A 22,421-nucleotide genomic window follows, 5' to 3' on the forward strand; every position below is an offset into this window, starting at 1 on the left:
ACATCAATGTCAGAGGTAATATTGGTAACAAAATAATGAACACTCTTTGGAACAGCTTACTTCAAATCTACATGTACATTGACGGCTCATTTAATCCTGCCCTCAACACTGTCAGATGCAGTCTTCACATTCTCCAATTTCACCTTAAATGGGCTGGGGAGGGGGCAGAATTTGTCCCCTCCCAGTTTTTCTTTCACCGTTACCAACCTGGCCTGTAGGCTGGGAGGTTCGGGGGAACTTCAAACGAACCTCTCGGCTCGCTTCTGAGTTCCGCTCGTCAATTTCTTTTCAATAAATATATATTTTTAATATACCGTAATTTTCCGAATATACGCTGCTTATACATTGATTCTCACACTGAAAATGTCCCTGTGGCTTATACAGCATTATTAGAAGATTGAAATCAACCACCAAACACCAAGCAATGCCTGCGCAGCCTAGCCTGGGCCACTGCCGCATGGCCAGCCATGCCTGCGAAGCGGTGCAGCACTCCGGGCACCCTGACAAGTCAGTTACATGTATGTTTTCGTTGGTCGTCATCTATATTAGCTGAACTCCCTTTCACTTCACTTTATTTCCAGATAATATGCAGAGATAATGATGGTACATATTTAGTTGACGGATGGAGACCCCCAAAAAATATGCTTGTCGAGTGGAGGCTCCATGGACATGCCTGACAACACTACAGAAACTACAGACAAACGTTGTTACCAATTAACAGCAAAAAATAAATACACATAAAACAAGAGGTTTTGTCTGTCTTAAGGACAGAGCAAAGGACTTTTTCGCATTTTCTGTTTTTCTTAAGAAAAGGGCATTCCTTCATTTGGGATACAACCACACTTTGGTTTCTCACTTCTTACTCAAACATCTATGCAAGAGTTCCCTAAGTTTCTAATATTATTTTTGGTGTCCCCATTATGACAAAATATTCGAACCCTTTCGAACCTTAGGAGATATAATGAATTAAAGTTTGCACCCTTTACATCATGTCACCTTGTCTATAACACTTCCCCATTCTAGCTATCTACGATTTTTCAGCCAAATCAGGCATGAAGTTCACCAGATATAGGGCTGTAAAGAATGTACCCTTAATGTCACATGACTAGTCACATGATATCAGGTCAATGTTCGTCTAGAGCACTTCCCTTTCAAGATATCTGTAAGGTTTGAACCGAATCAGACATGTACCTCACGGTATATAGTGCTGTGAAGAATGCACCTTTAATGTCACATGACTTTTCACCTGATGACGTCATCATCACGAGGTCAATAATCGTCTAAATCTCTTCCCTTTCAAGATATACATGTATGCAAGGTTTGAACCCAATTGGAGCAGCATTCATCTGCATATGCAGGGTGCAACACTATGAAACAAGAAAGACGCATCCAGAACAGCAAGTTTCATATGCAGACGCAGCAAAGGCTATCAAAACAGACATCTCAATAAACCCAAAGCATCATCCACCCAATCTACTCCTGCAACACAACCAATGGCGATCTTTGAGGTAAATCCAGAAGTCGTGACAACCCAAATAGAACAAAAACAATTAGGTAAGCAGACCTATTCAACCTAGAACTACATTGTACTCTCCCCTCGGAACAAAGGAAGGATGCCACTACCAAAACTGAATAGGCAACTGCAACACAAACTGAATCCAAGCACAAGTGCCTTTGTAGCGCAGTCAATATCCTAGAACTACTCACTGGAGTAATGCAAATAATGGATACCTTCAAGAACAAAGACAAGAGAGTAGCTCCGACTAAATCTCTTACCGACCACCTTCGTCCCGAACCTGAAGAACTAAAAAAACACAAAGAAAAGCCTGGCAGATGCAGATCAACTCCACAGACTCCATCCAGCCCGAAGAAAACAGATGCATCAAAATCTCATCAAACAAAAACAGGAACACACTCATCTAACCAGTCAAACGCAAGCCAACCCCCCAAAAGTAATATAAAAACAACATCATGAATATTTACACTTTGATGACAGATTTACTTACATGTATCTGACAATGGAATGCACAATCCCTTCTGGCTCACCAAAAGGAACTAAAAGAAATAATTTACTCTTGGCCTACCATCAAGAAACCAGACATCATTTGCGTTCAAGAAACTTGGTTGAAAGAGAATAAAAATTTCATATTACATGTAAGTGGCTACGATATCTACCGCCATGACCGAACAACTCAAACAAAAAAAGTGGTGGTGGATGTGCTTTTATTGTAAAATATGGAGTTGCTTTCAAGTACAAAATGGGTTCCAATATCCCTCTGGAGTTCCAAATAGGTGACATTTACGATGACTGTAAAAATGTAATTAACATCATCAATGCTTGCACTACACAAGACTTCAACTCACTTTCCGTAACCAAATCATTGGAAACACTGACAAGCTTTGCATAATTTGTGGCGACTTTAACCCTAACCCCCTAGGCTCCTGCACTAGAAAGCATACTGAACCTCACAAAATCCAACAGGTTCATGTACTTGTCTATGTACTTGTACATGCAGGGTAGTGTACCAAACCTGATAAACTCCAACAGAATGAGCCCGTTGGAGTTTGAGTGATATGGTATGGATGGGTCTATGCAGTATAGGATGACTTGCACTGAACAGTACCAAACCTAACAAAATCAAGCATAGTCCAACAATTGGTACAGCAAGCCAGACACTGCACACAATGAACCCTGTGTGTCCCAACTCACACAGAATCCAACACCATCTCCCTGGGCCTTTCATCCCAAGTCTCACAAAATTCAACAAGTTCCTCAGGTATGGTACCAAACCTGCCAAAACCTCACAAAACCTGCTGTTGGAGTATGGCAGGTTTTGGGCAGTTAGGGTTAATGGTCACAACCCACAATGGGGTAGCTCTAAACTTGATCATAATGGACAAATATTGATGATATCATCTCTAACAACAACTTGGTCTGTCTTAACACTGGAGAAGGTACCAGAGTTAACTCATCACACAGGTCCCTTTCATGTATAGATATTAGCCTTGCCTCCCCTTGCATAGCCTCCAAATGCAAATGGATCATTCTAAATAACACGATGGGGAGCGATCACTGTCCAATCACTATTGAAATTAATCACCGCATTTATAAAAGCACTAACCACTCTACACCTCATTGGTCATTTAAAAAAGCTGATTGGGGCAAATTCGTAAAAGAATGCAAATGTCTTATCAGTAAGCCAGACAGCACAGCCAGTATTGATACTACATACGACAACTTCATTCATGAACTTGATTGCGCAATGTCTAGTTCTATACCTAAAACCAAACCTAGTCGCACAAATAAACCACCTACATGTACCACTTGGTGGAATGACAGAAAGTTATACAAAACAAAAAGGAGGCTTTAAAAAATTGAGAAAAACTAGTCTCCCATCTGATCTAATAAACTACAAAAGAGCCTATGCTATCGCTAAGAAAACCATCAAAGTTGCAAAAAGAAAAGACTGGGAATACTTACTCATCATCTTCAACATGATCTGGTACACCTCCTAATTTCCTAAGCAGTGGAAAGACACTATTCTCATTCCTATCCTCAAACCAGGGAAAGATCCAGCCAACCCTTCATCTTACCGCCCAATAGCTCTCACCTCCACCTTATGCAAACTAACAGAACGCATGGTTAACTCCCGCTTATTGTTGTATATACATGTAGAAACACATGACCTCTTCAGCCAGCAACAGAGCGGCTTCCGTAAAGGACGTAGCACAAAAGATCACATTCTTAATCTTGAGTCATCTATTAACAAAGCCTGTGCTAACAAAGAAAGTACTCTAACAGTCTTTCTTGACATTGAGAAGGCTCACGATATGCTATAGCATAAAGGGATCATAATTAAACTCCAAGCCATGGGCATACATGTACATGTATATGGGCGAATAACTCGCTGGATAGACAATTTTCTCTGTGATAGAAAAATCCAGGTTAAGGCCAACAATATTCTCTCTACTGAAAGAACCCAGGAAAATGGTGTTCCCCAAGGTAGTGCCATTAGTCCTTTCACTCCTTTGCTTTTTAACATTGCAGTGAACGGTCTCTCCCAGCACCTTCTTAACGTCAAAGTTTCCCAATACGCAGACGACATAGCCATATGGAAGTCTAACAGAAACATCTCTTACATGTACCTCGAGAAAATAATCAAAAATGGTCTTAATAATTTCCTCACTTGGTGTGAAAAATGGGGTTTCAAATTATCCTACCCTAAAACTGTTGCAGTTCTATTCACCAACAAACAGAAAACCAACATCTCCCTCTCTATCCAGAACCGCTCAATCCAATTTTTACAATCAGCCGAATTCCTGGGTGTTATCTTTGACAGCAAACTTACGTTGTAATTACATATGGATAATATTGTCATGGAATGCAAAAGAAAACTTAACCTCCTGCGCTGTATTAGTGAAAACATGTGGGGCGCTGACTGCAAGACACTTTATCAGTTATACTCAGCTTTAATCAAACCAATTCTTGAAACCAAATCAAACCAATTCAACTGAGTAACTGCACAGATAGTTGAGTGATTTGCCCAAAAGTCATACTGATTATCAGATCTACATGTATAATGTTATGTTTGTCTAGAAATTCCAAGATGTGATTATCTACAACAAGCTTGATGATCTTGGAAAAAGATGAAAGTACCAAATGTTGCTGGGTCGCCATTTTTAAAGATTGGGGTAACTCTAGCAATCTTTATATCATTAGGGACTACACCACTTGGCATAGAGTAGTTTATGATACATGTACATTGTTTACATGTATGTAAGGGGCCTAGCAACAGTCATCACAATTTGTTTCAGTAATGAACTACACGTAGCTACTGAACCAAAACCAAGACTACATGTAGGTAAGTTGTTTACAATGTCAATAATCTCTTCTTATGTAGCAGGAAAGAGAAGCATAGAATCTGAGTTAGGGTTCGGTAGAAAGTCACAGAGATTAAGATCTGAGGTATTTTGCTGGTTAATTATATTGGTACCGGTACCATCTATCTCAATCATGGATTGAGGTATATTTTGGAATACACTTACATGTAATTACATGTATTTTCCATGTGCTTTTTATATTCCCTCTAACATTCCCAGACTGTAAAGTAAACAATTGCATTTTGAGTTAGGGAGGACAATGCTAAGCTTCTTTTTGTAATGCACATACTGAGCTTGATTAGAGTCAGTAGGACAAGCAATATATTTACCATAACGCTTATTTTTGTAACATACATACTGAGCTTGATTAGAGTCAGTAGAGCAAGCAATATATTTACCATAACGCTTATTTTTGTAACATACATACTGAGCTTGATTAGAGTCAGTAGAGCAAGCAATATATTTACCATAACGCTTATTTTTATAACATACATGTACATACTGAGCTTGATTAGAGTCAGTAGGACAAGCAATAAATTTATCATAAAGCTTATTTTTTCACAGCAATAAGACTTGCATAACTAACAGTAATCCAAGGATATTTAGGATATCTTGGATTTATTATTCTCTTTCTTAAATGGGACATGTTTGTCAAGACAGTTATTGAAAATATCTATAAAATGAATACCTGATAAATTGGCATCCTCAGCATTTAAGACAGGCCTCCAGTCACAAGGGGGCTTTATAGGCTACTCCAATGACAACATTCCTTATGTTGTGAGACATGAGGATCTCAACAAATATACATTCAAAAGAGCTGTTACATGTAGATAAATTATTTTGCTCAGGCCTAGAGATTTATTGAAGATCAGTTGATGTGGAGAGCAACTCCATCCACCACCAATTCTTCCCTCTCTGTTTTTAGTTTATTACTAGGGTATAGCCAGGTAAGTTAAATTGATTCAGACAAGAATTTGAATTCAACCATGTCTCAGTCAGGCCTATAACAGAAAGATTATGATTTAATGACTGACGGAAATATTGGAATCGGTCAAAATTTGTAGTTAAACTTCAGATGCAGGAGTGAAAAGTTGTCAAGTCAAATCTTTGTTTTCAGAAATCAATGAAATTTTTGGGTGAATAGTAGTGTGAATTTGTGGTATCAACATTTTCCTCATTTTCATTTTCAGTACACATGTCTCAATAGAGCTGAGATTCATAAGATCCAGTAAAGTTTGTAAACTTAGAGGGTGGCACATGTACATGTACATGTAGTTAGAATCCATGTCAGAAATTACTGAATTAAATTCTTGAAACTCAAGAGAATTAAAAGGAAAAATGGAAGTACATGTAACTGAGGACAATACCAGTTCCCATCATCATTTGCTAGATTGGAGAAATCAATAAGATCATGGAGGAAGGACACAGAAGGAGTTGTAACTCAGGCACTTCAAAGCGTACAATGATGGTCGCCACCGAGTCTGACGAATAATAGAAAATATTCCAAAAATGCCTTATTGCTACCTGCATCTTGGCTGGACAAGTGGGGCCAGTAAAACCCTGGCAATATTTGTAGTTTTTTGCTTGCAATTAAATACAAACTATCGATGTGACCAGGAAATAGAGAGAGAAAAATTCCTGATATTAGACCTACTTTTGCCATCATAAATAAACTTTATAAATTTTGACACACTGTTTCATTATCCATGCAAAGTTTGTAATTCTAGTCTCCTCCGTCCAATTTACATCAGTGTCAAAGACTTGGAAAGAATTTGGCTAAGACTGGCCAACAAATGTTCCCTACTACTGAAAAGCTTAGGTCATTAAAAACAAAATGCACTCTTTCATCACAGGGAGTGATCATGAAATCTAGTAAAATACGCCTTTGTACAAATGCCATAATAAAAATGATTCAAACAAAACACAAAATCTTACAAACAGCTTGGCTATCTATTCCTAAAAGAAGTCCAGAAGAAAGCGTTTGATAAGGGCAACAACTGCACATGAACACTTCAGGTATACAGCCTAATAAAAGCAACTGTGCAAAAACTACATTTGATGACGTTGTCGGATCATATCAAGCACCAATGATGGCATGAATATTCAACTTTGTATACTGCAGTACACAACGTTTTAGGGATGCGGATTACCAACGAAAAATTGCGGCGACGATCATGGGGTACAAAGGGAGCTTACGGTTGCAAAACAGGTGGTGGGTAGCAGGTGTGCACTGCGCTCTAGCTATGGACATACCATGTACCAGGCATGCCAGAAAGTGGTAATCAGCCAGATGTTACAGCCCGGGCAGTTCAAACTTCTTCTGTATCCTTCCTCCATGATAAGATTAAGGCCAGTACATTTACATGTAAGGTGTGTCCAGAGATTGCAGCAGTCACACATAATACTGTTTGGATTGTTTTACACTGGGTTACAGCATATGCTACAAGGAAATTTAACAGGCATATAGACACGTACACTTTACTATTTTATATACACATGTACAAGGAAAAGGACTACTGTTAAATGCGCCCCAAAATACAAGTTTTAGTTCGGTAAGTGAGTGGAGTCAATAACGAATTACTAGAATTGATCAATTTTTATTGAACTTCTATAATTTGTTGTGGAATTTTCTAAGATTTGTAATAATAATGGTCATACCATTTGCTCGTCACACAGCGATTCAGGGCACCAGGTCAAGAGCAAATTCACACCAGGCCAATTTACCACACACCTTGAATATTGAAAACTGAAGTATACTTTACAAGTCTTACATGCATCCTTCGGTTCACGACAAACATGTAACTTGTCTTGTTCCAAACCACATTATGATAAGCCTTCTTAAAAAACATGTGTTATCACGTGACTTTGGAGCTGACGACCCCCCCCCCAGTTTCTGGTCAGGCAACGGGCCTGCAAACCTGGGAAAAAGATGCCCACAAGAAATCCATCTACATGTACATGTTGATGTACATACAGTAATGAGGCAATTCCTTGGTAACAGAATTACATACATGTACCTGTATCAGAACAAAACTGACTGTTATATATGTATTTTCCATGTTATGAATTAGTCGTATGACCTTCCTGATTGCAAACACTTCAATAAGGTCTGGTTATAGCCCTACCATCAAACCAGGATTAACATATTGAAACATCCTACATGAAGAAAGGTCCAAGGCCCAGAATGTTCAGTAACGGAATTATGTTAGTAGATATGAAGCATTTTTTCTAACATAATTTTTAAAACAAATTCCATGAAATCTATAACGTAGAGGCCACAGGTACCCATTTATCTTTTTTACGGTACGTGTACCTATAGTTTCAACTTAGCAGCAGTTTTAGGGTATTAATACTTACAAATATTCCATACTCATTCCATACTCGTCATTTTTCCAAAAAAGGCAGTGGTAACGGGATTACAAAAAATGGTAACGGAATTACACATGTGAAATGCACATGTACCTTGAAAAATGCCAATTCTTGAACAGCAATCTTTCTTTTTTTAATCTGGGCATGTTTTTCAGCTTTAATCATATTGATATAAACCATAATGCAATGCATATGTCATGTCCGTATGCCTATCTGAAAGCTTTTACAATTTTTACACCTGTACATGTAGCAACAAGGGTGTATTGGAAAAGAGCATGAAATTTCCAACTTCTGAACCCTGAGTTGTGATCAGAAACAAGGCAGTTGCTTCAAATTACATTTGTCAACTTCAAACTGCTTAATCCTGCTTTAGTTTGTGGGGTAGGACTTGTTCCATGTGTTGTATCCAACAGCATACATGTACATTAAACATGGTCACAGAATTACACAAACTAGGAACACTGAATAACCTAATGTGCTGTGAAATCACAATATAATTGTCCATACATGTATACAAGTAATGTGTATGCATTATTACAATGTAGGACTGTAATGCAGTCAACTACAATGCAGACATCTACATGTAGAGTGATTTGATCTCAACCAGGATATCTGAATGTGTTGATGACATGTTGTACTTTGAGTCGATTGGTTTAATTGCTCTGGAAAAGGAGATACAGCTCTTTACAAAAGAGTGCTTTAAATCAGTAATTATTGTTTATATAGTCATTGGATTGAAACTGTAATTAAAATCAGTGCTCAGGTGATTTAAACCAACATGATTTAAATTAGCCAACCCTGGTTGGTTGAGATGCACAAGCCAAAAAAGAGCATCCCTCTGAGGTCATTTGAACTGTAATCCACACATTTCTCAAGATGAGAAAGACAAGTTTGATGGATGGGGAACAAAGGAAAATTTGTGCAACTGACCAAAAATATTAAAAAAACTTTTCCCTCTTATTTTTGTGACTGAGACAAAGGGAAAATAAGCTTTCAGGCTTATTCAGTAATGAAACTCAAGTACTTTTCATTGATTAGCTGTAATGAAAATCCTACACTGCTCAGGAATGGAAATAAACTTACCAATTTTTGGATGCATACATTGTAACTCTTCTCTCAATCAATTAGTGATGTCGTCTTGAAAGGTTGATGGCAAAGAGATGAATAAGTAGGAACAGGCTGGATGTTCACTTGTTAACAGCTGTCTAGGTAGAAAACGGTAAATTGCAGTGGATTCAATTATTTACTGAAAAAAAATCATTTACCAAGATTTTGTAATCTTATTTGTTCTGAATACATCACCTGTACCGACTAGAATTGGATTTTGATAAATTGTATTATCTCCTGCCTGTCAGTGTTTGTCCGTGTGTGTCATTGCCAAAAACATTTTCATGTCTTGTATTGTCCTATGTTATAATATGTATGTCTGTCAATAGGTTGGGGTACAAAGGCAAAATTTATGCTTCACCCTTTACCTAAATGTTGTTCTTTAACGTGTGCTCTATCTTTCTGCTTGACATTGTACATTCAAAGGCAAACTATTGTAAAACTTAATTCATCTTCTACTCTGTAACCATGGTATGAACAACATAAGATGGTAGTTGTAACAGAAGTCTGAAGACCAAATAAATGTAGTTGGCAACCAAGTCAAGACTCAACCAAAAAAGACCTCAGGAATCATAGAATGTTTAGCAAAGATACCAATTTGTCAGTGTCTGCACTTCCTATATCTCGCCAACCCCCAAATGGTGGCGACACCATGACCTACAGTGTACTTAGTGAATATCAGAAATAATTTGATAGAGGCAACATGGTCCACTTGTTACATCACTGATGATTGTAACAAACCACAAGAATCCCAAAAGATGTTGCTCTGTGAGGGATGTCTTGATTGGCTCCATATTAAGTGTGTTTCAAAGGTTGGAATATATAGTCAGCTGCTGGATGCCAGTCACTGACAGTGTCTGCAATGCAGCCTCAAAGAAGAGCTGTGAGACTTGGCCTTTGAAACCTCAAGGTCCAGAAGTAGGAATTTCTGCATGTAGATCCGGCATTGGGCATCACAAAAACTTTCTCTGGGAAAATGCCCTTTTTTCAAGGAAAAGGGGACAGCAATCACCTTGCCCCCCTCTGCGACGCAAATGTCCAGACTTGATGTTGTCGATGTCGGACGGATTTAAAGCAAATTCAGTGGGATGCATCTGCATTGACTGAACTCTGTTTTTAAGCTCAATGCAGAAGCTGATTTTGTTAGTTCTTTTGTTCAAAAGAAGTTATCAAAGAACTACATGTAATTGTTAAAATGTTCACGTGACATTTAAAATGACAGGTGATTTAATTTTCATGTAAACAGATGTTAACATACTGGAATATCCTTCAAAGATGCTTCTTTTATTTCACAGGCTAATTCCCTAGTCACCCCCAGTGTCATGTAACTACTAACTAATTGCCTCTGTCACCAATACGAATAATTCAACAGTGTACTTTGACAAGTTACAACTTACATGTACATGTATAAGCTAACAAAATTCACTCTGTTGTGAGCAAGAGTTCCAATGAAAGACATAAATGAGGTTAATATCACACATGCAGCTTTTTAGTACTTCCTGAGTCTTTCATCTTTATGGCTACCCAGTTTAACCACTTTACATCTCTACCCCCATCTCCTTTATCCTATCCTTCACTGCCTCTCCTTTTCACCTACGTACCTGTTGCAATGACCCTGTGACCCCCTGCCAGCCTACCCCGACACAAGGTTATTTTTATAGTACCTTTTTAGCACCACCATGCACTGGACATGTACATAAACACACACAAAACAACTGCCCTAAAATTTAATGAAGAAATAAAATAATGATTTCTTCTGTAAGAATTCATCCTGAATATTGTCATATTTGACGATTTGATGATTGATGATTTGATGATTTTTCATCAAATATTGTCTTATTTGATGATTTTTCAAGTTACAGTACAGTAGTTTGAATTCCATGTACTTTAAATCAACTTCCAGGTCATCCCATACATGCCGGAAATTGAGTTGTACATGTACATGTATCATATCATAGTTTTTATATTACACAACATGTATTACCTCCTGCCTGACATGCTACATGTATGCCATAGAGAACATTTTACGGATGTTTTGGTCAATAAATAAAGAGAAAACACTTGTGGCATTCATTTCAGACATTTTGTAATTTTGGATAATTTTTCAATTACCGTATGTTTGAACTGTGCAGAAATAGAGTGAAGAGTTTGTTTATTGCTAACCCCGGCCTGGCGTATTATTCTATTTAGGATGATTTACGATTTTCATGGTGGGTAAATAAGGAAACAAAATAACATGCACCTGATACATGCATGTGTAGGCATTAATGAAAGAAATTTTTTGTCATTTTCATAAGTCTTCGAGTAAAATCGTGTGAATACTGTTGCAGGCGCAGTTGATTATACCTCCGTTCTGACACGCTATACAAATGAGGATATTTTATAATCATTATTGTTAATGAAGAAATAAAATAACTTCTTTCTGTACATAATGTACATGTACCTCCGACTACCTCTGGCTACCTCCGACTTTTACCAACACCCTGTTTTTACAGTGGTGCATAACATCAGTGTAGTGCTATATATACACCCATTTGAATGACTTTTTTTGCTAAGGTAGGTCTTGTATGATGTTTTGTCTGTAAGGGCAGTATGGGTAAAAAAGTCAGTCTAAGTAATCAGAAATAAAGGAGGAGACTGTTAACATTTCAAATCATGGAAATGTAGTCAAATAGGCCTAGGCTACGGTAGCTGTTTAACCAAGACACTTGTAAGGTTACACACTGAAAACAAACAAAAGTTGCCATGATTGGTTGGTTCGGTTTTTCTTCCAATTAATGCATTTTGTATGGGTAGTCTTCAGCTCAGCCTCAGGTTGGACGTTGTCTTCATTTACCATTTACACTACTTCCAGAACTGTGAGGTTTACACAAATTTGCAGTTCTTGACAAAGGTACATGTACATGTATAACACCCACATCCAAGTTAAGACATTTCCTATTTTGCCGTCACACAAAACTGTCCTTTTGCGATTGAATATTGCTCTGTCCCAAACAAGCTATTCCAGCTCTTAACAATTTGAGGCAAAATAAATTGCAGCTTCAAATAATTTATCACCGTGAGACATTGGAGGATCCTTGTCACTAAGTGGGTCAGTAGTGGTCACTCACGGTTGTTTGCACGGTGATCTAATGCCTTGAACTAGTTACTGGCATGACCTCAAGATGTTAGTAGCTCTGGAGAGAACTCCTGGTCACTTTTGCTTGAGTAGCCGTGGCATTTGGTTGGCGAAGAGAAAAATCTGTCTGTTTTTGCAAAAGCAACCCTCCTCCACCCTGTTCAGTGCCACCACCTGTCAGCCGTAGCTTACTTCAATGCCTCTTTTGTTGCTTTGCAAAAAATTTTGATGCACTTTCTGTCAGTAGTCCACTTTGCTGATTCTAGCTAGTAATCGACAGCGATCCGGTAATTCCAGTACTCTGTTGCCAGTTTTAAGAAGCTAGATGGGAATTTCCCCCTTTTTTAATTAACCCTAACAGTCCTGAATCCCCCAATTTTAATATAATTTTGTACATACCCTAGGGAGTTAGGGTTAATGGTTTTAGGGAGGTTTTTTGCCCTCCTCAGAATTGGCAAAGTCACCAACTTTGGTGGATGTTGGTGCAAATTTCATTCAAGGACCTCAAAACTGACCTCAGTTTTTAAGTCACTGTATTATTACCCTTCGGGGAATGTGCCGAAAGGAAACGCCTGACCCCTTCTTTTATTGGGTGAAGCACTAGATTATTAAGAGCCAAATTAAGGAAAGCCATTTGGTACTCACCAATTTCTGTCGTTTGACATAAATAGTTGTTAGTGGTTATTGAAAATGCTTATTAGTTGACTGATATTCCAGCAAGCCAGTGCAGGCCAAAGTCGGGCCGCACTTCATGGAACTTGCTGTCCAATCACAGCGTTTGATATTGATGACTTAGGATGGTTGGCCCAAAAGATATTGTACACTGGCCTGGATCCTCATTAATTTGTTCATGAGAATTGGGTAATTTTGTATTCTGTAATTTGTAATTGCTGTTTGAATTTGCATATCGAAGGCTTTGTACTGCACAGGTACACTCCAAAAATGATTTACCACTCCATCTGCTTTGGGTGGAAACAAATGCTGATAATTGCTTTTTCGTACATTTTGCCGATAGCTTTATATGTTTTGCTCATATGAGTTGCTCCATGTCAACAGCTTCGGGCGGGAACAATCTCTGTACGTTTTGCTGAATATCTATACTTTACCTGAACGCACGTAAGATATTTGCAGTTTCGCTTCACCAGCTTCGGATGAGAAGCTAAAATGTGTCAAATTCAATAAATGGCTGCTCAGGCCAATCAACAAAGTTAGAATGCAAGTGTCCACCTGTCCCTGAGTTCTGTTCTCTGGTCTTGTTCACGTGGGGATAATTACTCTCAGATGTTCATAAGTCTTTCTTTCATTAAATGTTGAGATAATTTCAAAAATGTAGCTCCCTTCTTGCAAAGCAGACAAAATCAGACCAACCAAACCGCTGACCGTCGTGCGCGCTGCCATATTCACTTAGATGGCGCTAGATGAAGCAAATGGTACAATTTTGGTTTGCCTACCCTCGCCTGACAAGCCAGGTCGAAAAATGCTGCCATCTATTGAGGAGCAAGATTACATGTATGTTGTACAACTCAGGCTTTTAAATTGTTAAAATCGGTGGCGGAACAAGGTTTCTAAGGTAATTTTTGTCCTTTGTTTTTTGCAAATGTAGACCAACTTCCTCAAAAATTATATTTTCTCACAAAGAGAACTTGGAGGAACGTCTTTAAATGCTGCATTCATGAATTTTTTGTTCTTTTTTTTACCAATATTTCCAGTTTTCCTTCTTCCGCAAGATCTCACACCAGGGAAAATAAAGCTTTGAAAAGAAGGCTGATGTAATGTGAATTGGGCAAAAAGTCGCCATTGCACTTGCCGATGATAACAGTCTTTCAAAACTATATTGGTTTTAACAACCTTGATGTATGTTTTTACATTCGGTTTTATAAGTTTACACTTACTTTCATCACATTTGTTCTTTTCCATAAGGCTTGAATTCCATAAGGCTTTTAAATGTCTTTTATTCTTCCTGAATGTGTTTCTATATAAGTTTCTTTAGATAACTTTGACAGACATAATATTGTTCAGTTTTGTATTCTCCAGTTTGTTTTTCTTTTTGCATGAACCATTTTTACATTTATGTTTTGCACAGTATCACGCTCAGACTTGCTTTGGGGGTTTATTGCTTAATATTGCACAAATAATGGTAAGACACTACAAAAAGGCACTGACATCAAAAAGATTGCTTTGTTAATTTACTGTTTTTAAGTAGTTAGCTATACAGCGTATATAATTCTGCACAAAACGACACCAAAATGGTGAAAACCCGGCCTTGAACAGTAAAGCTACAGACTTTTAAAGTTTCACCAGAAGTACTTTTGTTTTTATAAAATGTCTGTGGCAAACTTGGTAAGATTTGGGTCATCTTGTTATACTTTGGTTAGATAAATGTGTGAACAAAAAGGCATCCAAATAAAAACAGGAATTAATGAAAAACAATTTGTATTTAATGTTTTTTTCTCCCACCGAAAGCAGACAAACACATGTAATAGACCAGTCTGCGCTGCAATTTCACAGAGGACGTTTATTTATCGCTACCATGGAAACACAGGTAAACAATAAATCCTTAATTTTATTATATACAGAAAAAAAATAAAAATCACATCCAGACTACAGGAATTGATTCTATATGGAATATGCAACATTTAGAAGAAATTTTGCCAACTTTTGGATAATCAGTTTACGAGAAAATTTAAATTTGTTTACTTCAAAAATAGCTCATCTAATGTAGTAAACAAGTAAGTAAACAAATTAAACATGTACATGTAATATCTTTTTACCCATAAATGGTACAGACGTCATTTTTGTACCGGTTATAGCCAAAAGGATGTAAATTTGATAAATAACAATTAGGACATACATGTAACTTATTATTGGTTATCATCTGTGGTTACCATAGAAACAAGGACTACATATCTAATTAACAAGATTCTTTCCATACAGAATGAACATGGTGATTTTACACCTTATGGTAATTCTTTGTTGAGATTATTGCAGTGACCTTCAAGTTTTTGCCTTTTGAACAAAGTTTATTGTAGTCTTTCTCCAGCTTTCTTTTCTCATTGCGAAGTGATGTAGCCTGTGACTTGTGCTATATTTCACTTTTGTAGAGTCTGCGATTGTTCATCAGGTCGTTTGACAGGAATTCAATATTCTGCTTCAGTTCTTCATTTTCGTTTGCTAACTACTCATTCCATGATTTAACCGTGTCAAGTTCAGTTTTCAGAACGCTGATATCAAATGTTGATGGATTGGGTTCACATGTACATGTAGGTCGTGGACCAGAAATCTCAGGAAACACATACACTGTACACATCCTTTTCCCATTCTTCCAACTGGTCCTTCACATCTTTTCCATGGTTGCACTTTTTTAACTTATTATGCATTCCAATAAGTGCTTTTGATTATACGCTGAAATGCCGAGCCCAGCCCCCATCATTTTCCACGCAATCAGGTTTAATTAAGCTTCATTGTCCATTGGGTATAATTACTTTAAGTAGCTCCACATTGCTTTCGAGAGTTGAACAATTGAATAACATGTCCATTAAGCAGATCAAAGTTCAGGGGTGAAATTGGGCTGTCTGCAGTTTTCAACTTTTGAAGGAGGTCCATATCAAGTGATGTTGGAGGCATTGGTCCAGGATTGAGTTCAATGTCTCCACAAACTCAAAGTGGTTCATAACGAATTGGTATACAACTGAAGGGCGCCTTTCCCCTAGCCACAGTCAGGAGAATTACCAGAAAGGTTCTGCAACCAGTACCTACACTAAAGGTACATGTACTCCCTGTCGCTTCACTTGAAGAATGTTGACATTGAGCTTTGGATGAATGTGCAGAGAAGAGGCCAACTCAGAGACGCCATACTTCTAAAGTCACTCCCATTTTGATGGATGGTACCAAGCTCTGGATGGCAGTCAAAGTCTAAAATGGTAAAATAATAATCATCCTGGTAAAATAATAAAATACAAAAATAACAAAATATAACACTCCCATTTGCACAAGAAAACACAACCCCTGTCGCTAAGAGTTCCTTCAGCGCAAACCAAGTGTTTTTAACAATCATTCTTTCCCACAAGAGCCAGGGATTAACAGAGTTATGTCATGAAAGAATGAAAATGATGGGAAAATGTACGCCTGTACCTATCAGAAAATATTTCTAGAATAAAACAATTACTTCAAAGATTTTAAAACTAATTTAAAAACAAACAAAAATAATTTTAATGTTTAAAAATCAAAGCAAATAACTCCATTCAATAAGCAGGTAGTGAGCATACATGATGGAACAGCCTCAACTATGATGTTGGTGGCGTCTTACTAATGAGTGATCACCATTATGTTTAAATGAGTAACTACCACTTGCACAACATATCCATCTGGCCATAATAATCGAAAGTTGAAGCGTGAGTCCCAACATAGAAATCGATTGCGATCGCGTGCGAAGTACTATACCCACGTGAGGTACTGTACATGTAAGCTGTTTCAAGTATTTTCAATGCCATTCTATTGATTAAAAATGCATTCATCGACATTCACACAACCCCTTCCCCCTAAAACCAAGAAAAATCTAGTTCCTTACCTGAACATTGGCCGATTTTCATGCGGATTTCGATGTTGAACAGCTATTATCAATGTAGGACAAAAATACACCACCACGCAGTGTGGGAACATCAAGCTATTCCAGAGTGCAACAGCCGAAACACGAGACCGCGATCGCCAACATTTGTGAATGGGGAAATACATGCGCGCAGTTGTGATGCACTGTATAACAACAGTCCCTACAACATCAAATGTCCTGTATTGTCATACATGTAGGCTAGCTATTCTTTTCAGAAGAAATAAAGTATTTTTAGTGTACAATTTGTGAACCACATTTTAAACAATGCATGTGTACTTGGGTCTGCCTGTCACAGCAAAATGCCCAGCAGAAAACTCTGATGACTTTGAAACTTCAAAGGGTTGTAACTTCCCAAAGAAACATTGTATGACCTTACCAGTTTGTACCACTGAATTTCTCTGATTTCAAACTTTATATAATTTTATAAATTTTTAATTTCTTTGTATCATACATGTCATACCTACTGGAAGTACATTTCCACTGTATTGTAATTTGTAGACGACATCCACTGGGCTAGGTAACGTGTGTTCCTTCCTCCATGGTTAGTCCTACCATGGAGAAATAAAACACATGGTCCTACACTTTTACAAATGACTGACATCACACATTGTTTGCTCAATGGTTTGTGTGCCTTACTCCGGTGCACAGTAAACATTAGGCATGCATGGTGGGCCTCATCAGCACCGACTAGCAACTAGGCAAAGTGCACCATGCTAAGTCAAAACGTTAGCAAATCCTGAAAACAAAAAGTGGTTTTTAACTTACCTGCATCAATTGACCATCTTTTGAGTTGTTTATGTGGAAAAATGGTACCATAGGTTGTCCAACACTTCGCCAATGACGTCCTTTTTGTGGTGAAAATCGTGAAGTTTTTACAAAACGCGAAAAGTAAAACTTCGAACGCCGCACAATCATCGCGGGACACAACTATACACAGCGCCCTCAATCGGAATAGGCTAGTTGTGCCAACTAGGCTACTTCAGCTTCAAGAACGTCCGGTCCAAGCATTTTCTCCTCCAGGTCTATGGTCCAAGTCACTACACGTGACGTACATGTTCACAGCGCAGTGACTTGGAGGTCAAGTAGCACAAGAGCCGCGCTCTCAAGTTCATGCGTGTGCACATCATACACAAGAGGGAGGGGTGCTCCCCATTTCCTCCTGGGGAAAGAAAGAAAAAAGTGGGTGAAAATCGCAAATGGGATTTGGGACCGCTGTTTTGAAACTGTGTTGCGTTCCCTGCTTTTGCCTCTGACCGGGGTTTCTTTGAACATTTTTCCAAATCAGAGAGCCCTCTATCTTGTTTCTATATCACAGTTTTTACATTGGGGAAAAGTGAGTAAATCAAATTAAACTGCTTGAAAATACCTCAGCGCTAACACCCTTCTACCATTAATTTTGTTTAGTTTAATGCTGATGAATGCAGTGCCCTCCCCCATCCCATTTCAAGAACCGTTTCAGAAAATGAAATATTTCCACAAAATAATTCGATGTAAATCAGAGACTTATTTCTTTATCTTATTCTTTCATTCTGGAAAAAAATTGAGCTATTCCTTCTAAAAAAACTTCACATTCGTTGGGGTGTCCTCATTAAATCATTTTTCCTTTAATAACTTCTTAAATTTCCGGAGCATTTTCAATGATGAGAGTAATCCATAAGGCATAACTTCCAGGTTTCTTACATATATTCAAGTAACTTAAGAGGAACAGAACATTGCAAAAAAGGCGCAATAAAGTGCAGTTCAAATCATGGACATATAATTAATGTCTCAGGCTACACATTTTATTTCATTCAATTAAAATCCTCTGACTATTACACTGATTACAGGAATTACAAAAAGTACATGGAGTACTCATCTAAACTTCAAACTCATTTTGTGCGCACAAATTCCCTTGGTTTGCCTCAAGTGTATTGACCTGGAGTGGCATAAGATAAGGTCACACAAGATCTAATCTATACTCTCTAACCCATATTCCTCCAAAATGATTAAACGGAAAAGAGCTTGAATTGTATTTATTTTACATAAGCCTGAAACATAAACAAGCCCATTTTTGATTGGTGGACCATTTTGGAATACAAAATGCAGACTGAAGGTCTGTGCATTATGTATTGTATTTTTTGTATTGTATTGAAAATTTGTATTGTATTTTCCTGAAGGAGACTGAACCTGTTCAGTACTAAAGCCTTAAGCTTTCTATTATATTCTTCAATCGCAAGGTGTTGCCATCTTAAGACTCAAATCTGTGACTTCCAAGACCATGTATGGCACATCAGATAGTGAATCTTCTGTTTATGAAAAAAAGTCAAACAAGTGGAAATGAAGAAACATGAATAGCAAATCTTCCACCCCTTTCCTCTTGTCCACTTGCAGGTGAGTATAATTTTTGGCCAAAAAATTCAGCTCTTGAAAAAGGTAAGACATGGCCCCCAACACAGCCAAATACCATAAATAGTGATTTACACCAGTCATTTGAAGAGTATTTGTCCCACATTTCTTGCCACAACCTCATACTTTTCAACAACGTGGGACATGCCCATGGAGTGGTATATATAACAGGATGCCAAGTTCACATTCAACACACAGTGTACCACCACAGACTTCTCAGACTTTGTGTGTGCTTGAAAAACAAAACAGAGCATTGACATGTTTAAATGTCAGTCGAGTTGATCGAGTCAAGGTATGCTTGAAGTTTGAAACTATTAGCTTGTAGGCCTACCTTTGTATATAGATGGCCTGATCATGGTTACATCCAAAGTGGATTCAAGTCCTGATCAAGACAGTAAGCAAGAACAGTTGTGTACGGAAAAAAAAGAGATAAAAATTTTCCAGAAGCACCTAATGAGTGAAGCTCCCATTAGAAATACAATTTTAAGCTTGAGTTAGTTACATTTACTGACTATGAGTAAAACTGACATCTTCACTCCATATACTGAGATATGGAATGTGTTTCGAAACCTAAAAGTCACATTTGCATTAAACTTTTATTTGTTGTTTACATCGTACAATTTTTGTTTTACATCTGCATTTTGTACACACTCTGAGTCAATCTGCAATCATAAAAATTGCACGATGATCTATGGGTGACATTACTGTTCAAATATGAAGTAAAATAAAAGCCTTTAGAAAACTACAAATAAAGAAAAGGTCTTGATTATTCAGTGATAACTTAAAAAGTTACAGACGCTTGAAATTGAAATAAAACTGTAAGTAGAAATCACACACCAAATTTATGTTAACCTGTGTACAGACTTCCTTGAGTGAACCCCAAATGATCAGTCTGTTTTATGACCACATTTAGAAATACACTGAAGGAAACCTGGCCCTGCTACCATAAACAATACCATTTCCCCTGTGTAATTTCAACAACAATAACAATTAAAAACTCCCGCTTTATTTATTGATGGTATCAATATAATCTCCAGGATGTTTTTCAAAGGGCCGCCAGTAACCACTTGAGAAATGTGACGATCAACAACTTCAAATTACAACTGCAAATATATAATATTTTAGAAGTGAAGGGAAAAACTCCACATGAACATTACAGAGAAAACCCACAAAGTTAAGTAAAGACTGAAAAAAAAACACATGATAACCTGGGCTGGATTCACGGAAGTGGAAGGTACAAAAGTGTCACTATGCCAAGATGATGCCCCATTCTACTAGTCCACTTCTCTATGCTGAGCCAAAGCAACACTGACACCAAAATAACCCTTCAAGACCATATACATGTAGATATTAGGAGTATATTCAGAAAGAAGTTCGGGGAATTTCAGGAGCAACGTGATTCGACATGGAATAATTGCACAATTATAATGAATGAATCACAAGAGGGTACTACTGTGTGAGAGACACGCTTTCGGACAGCCGCCCCTAAATTGGGCACCAAATTTATGGAGAAGAAAGCGTTGGAGCCACTACAGTTTTCATTCAGAACCTAATAGGGCTGGAACTTTATCTTTTTCCTGGTCATCTTGGACAATTCATTGCAGACGGCTGTTAGTCGTATCAGGCGGGCAACAGGGTGGATGAAGGTCTTCTTCCTCATGCCCACACTGTCTGTGCACACTAGACCATCCGGGCCAGGAAAGGTGTCGATGACTCATCCAATGGGCCAATGAACTCTGCTGAGTGCATAATCAATGATCATGTTGACATCATCAGGTTTCATCTCCCTGCTTTCTCGTTGCCATTTCTGTCCTATCTGCAGAGACGGTAAGGACTGCTTGATGAAGCATTAACAGAAGTGATCTGCCAACACGCGGCTGTGCTTGCAGTGTAGTCTGCTGAGTAAGTCCCGTGCTCGGTAGACAACCTGTGGCAGGGATGCGTCATGTCGTCCTATCAACAGGAGGTTGAGAGTAACTGGGTCTGGGTTGGCGATGTCAGAGGAAACATGATCCAAAGGCTTTGAGTTCAGGATTCCCTCAATTTCTATCAGCATGGTGTGCAGGACTGCTTCAGGAACAGCCTGATTGTGGACGACTCTCAAGCTAGCTAGCTTTGACAGACTTTATCTCTCACTTCCACACTCCACCAAAGTGCGGGGTTTTAGGCGGGTTGAAGACAAACTTCACTAGCTGTTTGGCTAGCTTATTCTTCAGTCTTGGTTCCATGGCAGAAAATGCCTTCTCCAACTCAGAAGCACCACCCTTTAAGTTGGTGCCACTGTCAGACAGGATTTCAAAAGGCTTTCCTCTTCTTGACACAAACCTTCTCATGGCCATCAGGAAGTCATCAGCACTAAGACCTAGTAGATCAAGGTGCACTGCTTTGAAGATGATACTCCATCGTTTCTCAATGAGCCTCGTGGTCTTCATTGTCATGGGCCCAAAACAGTCAATGCCAGTTGAGAAGAATGGTGGCTTGTACAGTCGCAAGCTGGATGGTGGCAAATCTCCCATCCTTGATACATCTGGATTGGCTCACCATTGTGGACATCCAAAGCATTTGCACTGATGTTTGCATATGGCCTCTCACCCTGGAAGAGCCCCAAACTTGCACCTCATCTCTGCAAGTACACGCTCAGGTACGTTATGAAGTAGTCTCTTACATTCTCGGATCAGAAGCCGAGTATGGGGTGGGGCGCTGGATCTGTGACAATGGGATGATGGGACTTTTTCTGGATATCTTGTGCATGCAGGAGACGCCCTCCAACATATACGAGACCAGTGGAATAATCGGACTCTGGAGCTAACTGGAGAAGCTTGCTGTCTCCAGGAAGATCCCTTCCAGCCTTCGGGGCAGCTAAGTCACTAGGATAACTACCTTGCTGAGCATGGTGGTAAAGCGGCTGTTCGATGTAGCCTCACTCCTCAGCACTCAACTCAAGTGGTTCAGTTT

General features: G+C 38.4%; 1 protein-coding gene and 1 long non-coding RNA gene across 6 annotated transcripts in view; both read right to left on the reverse strand.

Annotated features, from left to right (window-relative positions):
• The window catches only part of LOC110978422 (uncharacterized), a 55,193-nt gene extending 36,998 nt beyond the window's left edge, over positions 1-18,195 (reverse strand). For 2 of the 5 annotated variants that reach the window (XR_015424649.1, XR_015424648.1), the window contains exons 1-2: positions 17,847-18,195; positions 9,334-9,455 (exon numbers count right to left, since the gene is read on the reverse strand). This is a non-coding gene — a long non-coding RNA (uncharacterized LOC110978422). The remainder of the gene's footprint in view (positions 1-9,333; positions 9,456-17,846) is intronic. The other 3 variants (XR_015424652.1, XR_015424650.1, XR_015424651.1) reach the window with 3 other exon arrangements.
• A 3,403-nt stretch (positions 18,196-21,598) lies between these two features.
• LOC147799664 (uncharacterized) lies at positions 21,599-21,982 on the reverse strand. The gene has a single exon (XM_087134009.1). The coding sequence runs from the start codon at positions 21,980-21,982 to the stop codon at positions 21,599-21,601; it is 384 nt and encodes a 127-aa protein (XP_086990135.1).
• Between the last annotated feature and the right edge of the window lie 439 nt (positions 21,983-22,421).

Source organism: Acanthaster planci, linkage group LG03 (assembly GCF_054643075.1).
Source record: "Acanthaster planci isolate LZ-2023a linkage group LG03, COTS_SCS, whole genome shotgun sequence".
In the NCBI taxonomy this organism is placed as follows: Eukaryota; Metazoa; Echinodermata; class Asteroidea; order Valvatida; family Acanthasteridae; genus Acanthaster; species Acanthaster planci.